This window comes from Neomonachus schauinslandi, chromosome 1 (assembly GCF_002201575.2).
Source record: "Neomonachus schauinslandi chromosome 1, ASM220157v2, whole genome shotgun sequence".
Taxonomy (NCBI): Eukaryota; Metazoa; Chordata; class Mammalia; order Carnivora; family Phocidae; genus Neomonachus; species Neomonachus schauinslandi.
The window spans coordinates 128,422,579-128,433,087 of record NC_058403.1 but is presented as its reverse complement, the minus strand read 5'-3'; the positions used below and the strand labels follow the sequence as shown (position 1 = coordinate 128,433,087).

Sequence of the window (10,509 nt, the reverse complement as noted above, 5' to 3'; positions counted from 1 at the left end):
CCACCACCACCTCTACCACCACCATCACCTCCACTACCACCACCACCGCTGCCACCACCTTCACCACCACCATCACCTCCATCACCTCCACCACTGCTACCACCACCTCTGCCATCACCGCCTCCACTACCACCTCTACCACCACCATCACCTCCACCACCACCACTTCCACCACCAGTACTACTTGTCTGCCAATATTATCATTACTGCACCGTCAGCAGCAGAATAATGACTACTTTCTCAAGTACTTTCTCTGAGCTGGCATTTTCCCCCTAAAGTCTGTCTTTATCTCTAGAGATTTACCAAGTTCTAGAGCTTTTGCCATTCTTACTTTATCCTGCAAGAAGAGCCCAAGGGGGATTTTGTGTGGTGATTTGGCTTCCTACAACTGTGGTATCATCTTGCCGAGGTATAGAATCTTGCTGAAGGAGGAGTTAAAAACTGGAAAAAAAAAAAAGTACTTATACCATGGTCTTTTAAAATTTTAAACCTTTATCCTCTCCTTACCCTATAAAGGTAGCTTAGTGTTTATCCTGTGAGATAGGATAAGCCTTTACCAAGCCCCTCTGCTTTCACCACTTCCTTGCACTGCTGATTAATCCAAGGGTTCAGATAATATAATCAACCAAGTACCGATATGGATAACTCTACCACTCATCTTGTGTCATTTTCTTAGGGCCTTTTAGGTCCAGATGGATATGGATATCCGGGAAGAAAAGGAAAAAAGGTGAGGCTTGCCTTACAGAGTATTATGAACTAAAAACTATAGTTTTTATTTTATTTTATTAGACTAAGACTTATTATCCAGGTGGTACGCCAGAAATGGTTTCTGAATGCTGTTTATGACACGTTGTAGCTGCCAGAGTTCCCTCCTTAAAAAACAAGAGCTGATTTTGTCACTGCCTTATTTAAAAATCAAACTCCTTTCCTCATCTTCTGCCTGTGCCAGATAGTCCCCCCCCAGCCAGGAACTTCCCCAGCTCCTTGCCTTTGCAAACACTCTTGCCTCTATTTAGGATGTGCTTACCCATCTCCCTCCTTTGCCACAATTTTTACTCCTTTTCTCAGACCAACTCAAGTATCAGCTTTTCCTTGTGGAAGCCTTCTTGGACTTCCATGAACAGATTTGGTTGTCCTCTACTCTGTGTTCCTAAAGTGCGTTGATCATATTTCTAGAGTAGCCCCTTTCCATTGAGGTTATATTATAATTTATCCCTACCTATATGTCTACCTTCCAGTTTGTGAACTTGACAGTAGATTTACCTTATTCAATTTTGTATTGCTGGAACTAGCCTGGCACAGAGTAGGTACTCAAGTATGTTTGAATATTTCTACTCCCATGAGAAGATGGTATTTTAGCATGTTGTAGTTAATGGGTTGCTGACAGGGGTTTTGAAGAATGGAAATTACATGAAGCTTTTGAACATATCAAATGTCAGTTGCTACAGTTATTCTGAGTGCTTCAGTCTACAAGTAACCATTTATTGCTTCACACCATAAGAAGTCAGTAGGATGTTTAGTGATGCCCAGCTAATTAACTCTGGGCTGGCTTCCCTGTAATTCTTTTATTTCCTTTGATGGCACTAGTGCCATTTTATTGATCAGGAAAACGCCCTGAGTATAATTAATGGGTATAAATGCCCAAAACATAGTAAATATCTGTGCAGTGATGAACAATGGGGACCTCAGTGATCATATAGTTCAGCCTTTTTGATTTATGGATAAGAAAATTGAGATGCAGAGAAGTGATGTAATGTGCTGATGGTCACACAGCTGGTCACATATGATGGTCACACATATGTGATGGTCACACAGATCTGAGTGTAGAAGCTAGCCCATGGGATCCCCATCCTGGCAAATTAAGTCTTTCTTCTCTAGTGGGGAGTTTGCATAGCAGGGAAATTCTGGGTAGAATTCAAATGTCCATATTTTAAGCCACCTATCAGCCCTGCACTAAATCCAAAGGCAGCCTATGCTTATTGTGGTGTGGCTAACACTGTGGAACACACAGATTCTGTCCACATTTCATGGGTTTTTCCTGGCAAGGCTTAATGGCCTCATCTTTTTTTTTTTTTTTAAGATTTTATTTATTTATTTGAGAGAGAGAGAGAATGAGAGACAAAGAGCACGAGAGGGAAGAGGGCAGAGGGAGAAGCAGACCCCCCGCCAAGCAGGGAGCCCGATGCGGGACTCGATCCCGGGACTCCAGGATCATGACCTGAGCCGAAGGCAGTCACTTAACCAACTGAGCCACCCAGGCGTCCATTAATGGCCTCATCTTAAACAGCATTGGCTGGCTGGCTGCCTTCCCCTCGTCTGTTCACTCTCTTCTCTGAATCAACTGTTTCATACCTTCTCCCCTTCCCTCAAACTTCTAAGACCTGCTTTCCCTTCCACATTTCAGCAAACAATTGTGCTTCTTTTTTCATTAATAAAATAGGAGAAATGAGCAGAGAACCTCTACGTACATCTACCACTACGTAGGCCAACAAACTTCCCTCTGTACCCTGCCTTCTCTCTACTGCTATGGATGTGAGTCCATGCCCTCATCTAAGACTGATCGTGTCCCTCATGGACTGGATTCCATTCCCTTTTGCTTCGTTAAAGTCCTGGCTCCTTTCTCTTCTTCATCATCAAATTTTCTTCCCTCTCCATAGATCATTCCTGTCAGTATACAAAGAGGTGGGAATATAGCCCATCTAAAAAACAAACATACAATAAAAACCCCTCACTTAACTACATAGTCTCATTGTTCCCTTTCTCTCCGGCAAAATTCTTTGACGGATTAGATCTGTATCCGGTTCTCACCCAGTGGTGATTTTACCCTCCAGGAGACATTTGGCAATGTCTGGAGATGTTTTGGTTGTCACAGCTGGGGGAGGGGATGCAAATGGCACCTAGTGGATAGAGACCAGAGATTCTATTTTTCATCCTATAATACACAGGACAGCCCCTCACAATGAAGAAGAATCATCAGGTCCAAAATATTAGTAGTGCCGAGGTTGAGAAACTCCACTTTCTTTCCTCTGGTTCTCTCTAACTGATGACAACTGAACCTTCGTTCCTTGGCCCTGCCCACTCAATGACATCTGCTTTCGTCAAGGTAAAACCCATGGTGCTGAATCCAGTGGTCTATTCTCTGCCCACTTCATACTCCCAAGTCTCAGCAGCATTTGACAAAGGTGATCATGGGCTTGTTCTTAAAACCTTTCCTCTCTCATCTTCCAGAACACAGCACTTCCCTGTTTTTTGCTGGCTCCTTATTCTCAGTTTCTTTTGAATGTTCTTGACCTCTAAATATTAGAAGACTCAGGACTCTATCCTTAAACTTCTGTTATTCCCCTCTTCACTTACTTCTCAGGTGACCTTATCCAGTTCCATGGCATCAAGTATCATCATCATGTGATCTCCAGTGTACTTCTCCAGCTTGGACCAATCTCTTAAACTCTAAACATGTTTCCACTTTAAAATTGGCGTGTCCCAAAACAACCTTCTCCTCCTCCTCCTCCCCCTCCCCCTCCTTTTTCTCCTCTTCCACCTCCTCCTCTTTCTCTTCTTCTCCCTCTCCTCCTCTGTCCCCCTCCTCCTTCTCCTTCCTTTTTCTTCTTCTTTTGTTTGTTAACCTTTGATTATGGAAAAATTCAAACATATGTACAAGTGGAGAGACTAATATAATGACACCTCTCCCCATGTACCCATCACCTAGCTCAAACAATGAAAAACCCTTGGCCAGTTTTATATTGTTTTATATGTATTCCACCATACATGTGTCCTTCTCCCAATTATTTTGAAGCAATCCCAGATATCATATATTCCATGAATAGATATTTCAAGTTGTATCTCTAAAAGATTCTTTATAAATATTTAAACCATAATACCATTATCAACCTAAGAATTAACAATAATCTTTTAATATCATCAAATATCCGGTCAGTCAAAACTGACTCCCCTGACAACCTGCCCCTCCTCTAGCCTTCCCCATCTCAGGGAGTGGAGCCTCCCATCTGCCAGTTGCTCAAGGCAGACACTTGCTGCATCTTTAATAAATGTCTGTCTCTCACCTACTATATTTCCCCATCAACAAATACTGTGAGTCTACATTCCAAGTACATCCAGCATTTCATCACTTCTCACCCCTGCCACTGCCACTCTCTGGGCCAAGCCATCTAACTGGCATCCTTGCTTCCACTCTTGCCTCATCTAGTTAGTCCTCTGAACAGCAGCCAGAGCCCTATTTTATTTTATTTCATTTTATTAAGATTTTATTTTCAAGTAATCTGTACACCCAACATGGCGCTCGAACTTGCAACCCCGAGAACAAGAGTCATGTGCTCTACTGACTAAGCCAGTCAGGCACCCCCAGACCCATCTTTTAAATGAATAATCAGATCATGTCATTTCCTTTACTCAAGGCCCAGCTTCAGCTCCTGATTTCATTCAGAATTAACCCCCCTGTTAACATGGCCTACAAGACTCTATACAATCTGGTCCCTCTGTGAACTCCCTGACATCATCTCCTCCTGCTCCCCTCCTGCCATTCTGCTCCAGGGTTCCTCAAACACAGCACACATTCATATTCTTGCCTCAGGGTTCTTCACACACTCATCCTTCTGCTTGAAATGCTCTCTCCCAGATACCTGTTTGGCTGGCTTCCTCAAGTTATGCTGGTCTTTGCCCAAATGCTGCCATTACCAAAAGGCTTTGTCTGACCACCTTATATAAAATAGTCACCCCCTTCCCAAACCTATCTATGTCATTCTTTATCCCTTAATCCCCTTTCTAGAATAGCATTTATCTCTCCCTGACATACATTTTTCCTTTGCTAGCAGGTAAGTTCCATGATAGCAGGGTCTTTGTTCTGTTCACTGCTCAATTCCCAGTGCCTAGAAAAGTGCCTGGCATGTAGTAGGTGCTAACTAAATATTTGTTGAATGAACAATTGCTTTATAGTGTGCTTTGATCTGACAATGAGCACCTGCTTTCCAGCAGTCAATTTGGTACCCCTTCCTTTGGTTTCCATTGGATCAGACCTCTGGTCTGATCCAGATAAAAATGCTTAAGAAGGAAGTTCCATTACACAATATGTAATACATTGTCCCATTGTTCCCTTCCTCTCTGGCAAAGAAGGAAGGGGAAGAATTGGTAAAAATCATTTGCAAGTTGTTTCACATTGAATTATGGAAATAAAATATGGCCACTTGGGAGTAGCTCAAGATAACAACTATTGCTATAGCTGTTTTTCCTGGCACCTGTTTTGAGTCTGTTTTCTCAAAATTATAGTTGTTTCTTCTTTTTCCCTGAGGAATGTCAAAGAAAGACTTAATCTCATGACATTAAACAGAACTTTATCTCATTTCCGACACTAGGGTGAACCTGGATTTCCTGGCTCTCCTGGTGCACAAGTAAGAATTTATCTTTCTGGGTCTGGCGGCTGGTATGCAGCATGTGTCATTTGTTTGTAGTCATTTTTCTTCAAACTCAAGGTTTTGCTTTTGATTCTCTTGAGGGAGAAGATGGTGATCGGGGCCACCAAGGAGAGAAGGGGGCAAAGGGAATCAGAGGAAGGAGGGTAAGAATTAAAGGAATTTCCCAAGATCTATAGAGGTACACATCATGACACTCCTCACAGGAGCATTTCTATTGGGTTAATGGACTTCTCAGCAGGAAGCTCTTCTCCTCAGTCAGTAAACGTTCTACACCTTTCTCAGGCCATCGCCCCCCCCCCCACTTAATACCACTCTCATTGATCTTGTGAATGCAAATGCAGCTCATTAAAGCGTAATAACAGAAAATCCAAGTTGGAGTTTCAGTCACACAATATCAATATCTATGGTAAGTCTGGATATCATTTGGAAGGGTATTGTTTTAGCTGCAGAGCAAACATTGCTATTTCTGTAAGATTTTTTCAAACCTTAACTTTCCCTTAGCTAATTTAGGACTAGACTCTCAGGAATGTGGCTGCCATCCTGGTGGACTTTGAGCCATGTTTTCATTGTGCTTTGTAGAGTCCACCATTAAAAATCCATTCCCTCAGGTTCCAAAGATTCAATCCCGAAAAGCTGCAATCACTGGCAGCTCTTTTCCGAAAGAGCCTGTGGATATCTAAAACCTTGATAGTTTTTATCAGATAGACATTAGAGAGCAAGGCCTTCTGGGAAAAAGACATGGACTATGTTCAGTGCAGAAAAGAGGAAAGAGAATATTTATTATCTAGGGGCACTCAATAATTGGTATTTTCATACATTGGCAAGGACATAAAGAAAAAAATTGAACTATGCCTAACTTGGTTTGCTGCTGGCTAATATTGCCCTGCTCAGCTAAACTTATGTCTCTGGTTTCAAATAAAAAAGGACAAAGCATCAGTTACATGCAGATAATGCTATGTCAGTTCAAATACCTATAAGACAAGCAGTGAGCCGTGGTCAGCATATACCTTTTCTCAGACTCTAAAGACTAGAAGGTGGTGAAAGAAATTTTCCTTTCTCTTGATGTCAGGCTCTCAATGTATATTTCCTATTCTTTTAACTATATGACCTGGAGTCTAAACTGAGTATTGATCATCCTTTAAGGCTGGGTTTGGAAGTGTGTGTCTGTGTGTATGTCCACATGTTGGCTGGGCTTAGGTCTGTAGGGGGCAATTTAGATGGCTCCCAAAGGAGACTGCCTCCCTTTCTACCATTGGTGTCTCACTCCATTGATACAGTTCATAAACTAAATGGTCCATAGCAGACTCATTGGATCTTAGAAATAATGACAACTTAGTATCTCAAACTGGGTCTGATGGTTTTAATTGAGTTGTATTCAAGAGGAGAAGCTTATTCCTTTGGTTTGGCTATTTTTAGGGTAATGCTGGCTTTCCTGGACTTATTGGAACTCCAGGTGACCAAGGCCCTCCAGGACCAGTGGTAACATGGACTCGTCTTTCTTTTATTTTCAACCTTTGTGTAAAAGTAAATAAGGATTTGCTAAGAGCCATCCGAATGAAGAAATGAACATTTGGGAGGCACTAGAAGATCTGTATAGGGAATGAGCCAAATTTGCTTTTGAGGACATTAGCTTCGAGTCCTTACACAGTATATTTATTCAATGTATATTGTTTACTTGAACATGGGGAAGATATTAGAGCGGCTGGAGATTTATAAACCTGTCTAAATACATAATACATAAAATTCACCGGAGACTGAGTTTATCAATGTAAACAAGATGAGCAACAAAATTTATGCAAACACTAGAAGGAAATCCTAACAAAATGTGACGTTTATATAATCTGAACTAAATTGACAATGTTGCAAGTCCACACATATTTTTAAAATTCCCTGGGAGGTCATTTGGTATGAAGGGAAAGACTTTGGGGCTATTGTCATTTTGCACCACCCCTTGTCCTATGAGGCTAGGCTGTCCTTTCATGAGAGATGGTACAGTGAGTGAGCCAGGGGCTGAACCCGGTGGTTTCACTGCATTTAGGGTTTACCGTAGAGGAGCCACAAAGTCATAGAATCAAAAATTTGAAGGTAGAATGACGCACATCCCCATTTTACAGATGAGAAAACAAAGGCTGAGAAGATTATAGTGACCTGCCTGAAGTGACAAATCACTACCTTGTAGAATCTAAATAAAAACAAAGATCTCTAGACTCCCAGAGTACCTCAGTCAGGCCTATCTGTTCTGAAGGGTTCCAGGGATGACTTGTTTAGCACTAGAGCAGAGTTAGGATGGTGGTGGGTAGCCTGAGGAGGAGGGATAGGGAATGGCTGGGGTCTACTTTAGAACTGTATGGTCCTGAGATCTTGAAAGGCCTTTTCCTGAATTGGATCCTAAACTGTGGCTTGTTCTCAAGATGACCTGATCTTCTAAGAGTCTTTATGTAGCATATTCCTGGATATCCTAGACTCTGAGTTCTGAGACACACCTCCTAGTCACTCCAACTTTCTTCCTTAAGGGGTTAGCCAGAATTCCAGGGCCAGGAGTGTAGGGGAAGAAGGGGGTCTATGTACTATGATATCTTTCTGAGGATGTTTTGCCAACTCCAGAGAATAATGTATTGGACCTCAGAATCTTACATTTTAGACTCATTTCTATTCTTCCCAGGGCATCAAGGGGCTCAAAGGCTTGGCAGATATGACGGTAGGTGAACATTTTAATTCTAAACCTATTCTTTTTAGCACATGAGGCTTTCCACTTTCATAAGGTAGAAATCTGTAAGGATTCTTTTGTTTCTCCTCTTATAAATTCTTTTAGTACCTTAAGTTTATAGATTTTCCTCTGAAATGTTATAATCACATCAATGAAAAGAGTAGAATAATATTTTAAGTCATGGAGGCAATCTGGATGTTTTTGAGTACTACTACTGGTTGACATGAAGAGAAAGACTTTGAGGCTACAACTTCTACACAATATGCCTTTTTGTAAAGTTCAGAAGTTGCTTATAAATACTTTATAAGCAGATAGACATATGGTAGAGTCTATCTTCATGTGTCATGACACACCTGAAAACAATCTGAAAAGTTATGATGGTTTTTCATCTCACAAGCACAGAAATACTACTGCGGAGGGAAGGACGTGGGGACAAGTGAGAACCAAGAAGTAATAGTGTCAAGGGATAAACAGAACACCGAGGAAGAGATCAAAGGAACAAAGCAGAATTCTAAAGGGGTGTGAAGGGTCCATGTCTTGGCAGTCATTCTAAAGAAAAATTCCAGGAATTGCTGACACAGAGATCCAGGATTTGAAGACATTTCTTTGCCTTTTATGCCAAGATTTCTGGATTGAAACTTCCTCAAAGTCAAATTTGATTCCATTGCTTTGTGAGGCAGATAAAAAAAATAAAAAAGAGTTCCCCTTATTTACCTATCTCTAATAATATGAGCACTCTATGGTATATAAAATATATTTTAAATATTTTTAAATATCCACTGTATCTAGAAATATAACTTATGGATCATTTCATCTGCTGTAACAATTTTTGTGTTTTCTATTGTAGCTTAAAAAGCTTCAGAAAGAAACTGATAATACCCAGATGACATTTCTAAGTCATGAGAGTGAGATTGAATATGCTTCAAATTAAATACTTTTTCCTTTTCCCTCTTTCTCCATCTTTCTAACAGCCTTGTGAAATCATTGCCGTCATACAAGAGAACTGCCGTAAGTTGTTTGGGAAAGGCTCAAATGGGGGCCAGTGGTGTGAAGTGGGGATGAATCATGGTCATGAACTGGGGACATAAATCACCTGTGGATTTGACTGAGGTTTGGGAGGTACCATTGTCTATCATGAAAGGTTCTTTTTTTAAAAAAGATTTTATTTATTCGTTTGAGAGAGAGAGAGAGAGAGCACGAGCCGGGGGAGGGGCAAGAGAGAGGGAGAAGCAGACTCCCTGCTGAGCTGGAGTCTGACACTGGGCTCTATCCCAGGACCCTGAGATCATAACCTGAGCCGAAGGCAGATGCTTAACCAACTGAGCCACCCAGGGGCCCCATCATGAAAGGCTCTTATAAATTAATATATTTGGCTCAATCTCCTTTCGGGTAAGTAATCTTCGCCAATGTGGTCTCAGAAATGAAGTGGCTGAAAGGCATGCTGTCTCAACAGCGAAGAGAAATTCCATTATCATGTGGAATGAAAGGCAGTGCCAATTGCATACCTGCATGTCTGCATCTTGGTGCTTCTTATCACAAAACAAATAAAGAAAAGCTTTGTTATTTTTATCCCATCCATTTAAACAAGAGGGATCACCAGGGAGCCTTCAATAAGAAATGTGTCCTTTTTTATTTGCATTTATGTTTTAAAAATGGAATTACAAATCATCAGATCTTAATATTTGGTCACATCCCCAGACTGGAATTTACTTAGTGTCTTCAGTGTATTCCTGGATATTTGCATATGTACATTTCACCACTCACTAGCAATAGGGAGGGAACAGTGATTTGGCAGAGTGCTTAATTTGGGTGCTTGGGTTCTCTCCACAAACACCCAGCCCTGCTTATTCAAACTCCATCTTCTGTCCATTCCCATTCAGTTGCTGTTCAAGAAGATTCTGAAGTCCTTTTTCTATAAATCACAAAAAATAATACCATAGTTTTGTCCACAAAGGAAGAATGTCAGAGTTGACCATATCAAAAGTTAAAACCCCTTTATTTTGAAAAGCACTGTGAAGTCGAAAGTAAAGAGAAAAGTGGGGAACAAAATATACACAATATAAGCAATGGACCCAAGCCAAGGACCTAATTTTGTTAATTCTGTCATGTCGAAATATATACAATTGCTCCCACTCAATCATTTTTATCCACAAGCACAGATATTTCATATTTGTTGAACCTAATGTAAAAAAACTCATAGATTGAAAATGGACAAAACACACTAATGGAAGCTTCAGAGAAGAAAAAATACAAATGACCAATAAACCTGTAAAAACGTTTGACCTCACAGGAAGTCAAAGAATACAAACGAAAATGAGATACTCTTTTTGTCTCTCAAATTGGAAATATTTTTAAAATGAGAAAAAATTCTCTATC

At 40.8% G+C, this 10,509-nt stretch overlaps 1 protein-coding gene across 1 annotated transcript in view; it reads left to right on the top strand.

The window, feature by feature from the left end:
• LOC110570658 (collagen alpha-4(VI) chain-like) overlaps nt 1-10,509 on the top strand; it is a gene marked incomplete at its 3' end in the record, with an annotated part of 83,050 nt that overhangs the window by 58,396 nt on the left and 14,145 nt on the right. The window contains exons 25-30 of the mRNA XM_021678709.1: nt 677-727; nt 5,367-5,402; nt 5,507-5,569; nt 6,843-6,905; nt 8,089-8,124; nt 9,105-9,141. Of these exons, the coding sequence (XP_021534384.1) occupies nt 677-727; nt 5,367-5,402; nt 5,507-5,569; nt 6,843-6,905; nt 8,089-8,124; nt 9,105-9,141 (286 nt within the window). The remainder of the gene's footprint in view (nt 1-676; nt 728-5,366; nt 5,403-5,506; nt 5,570-6,842; nt 6,906-8,088; nt 8,125-9,104; nt 9,142-10,509) is intronic.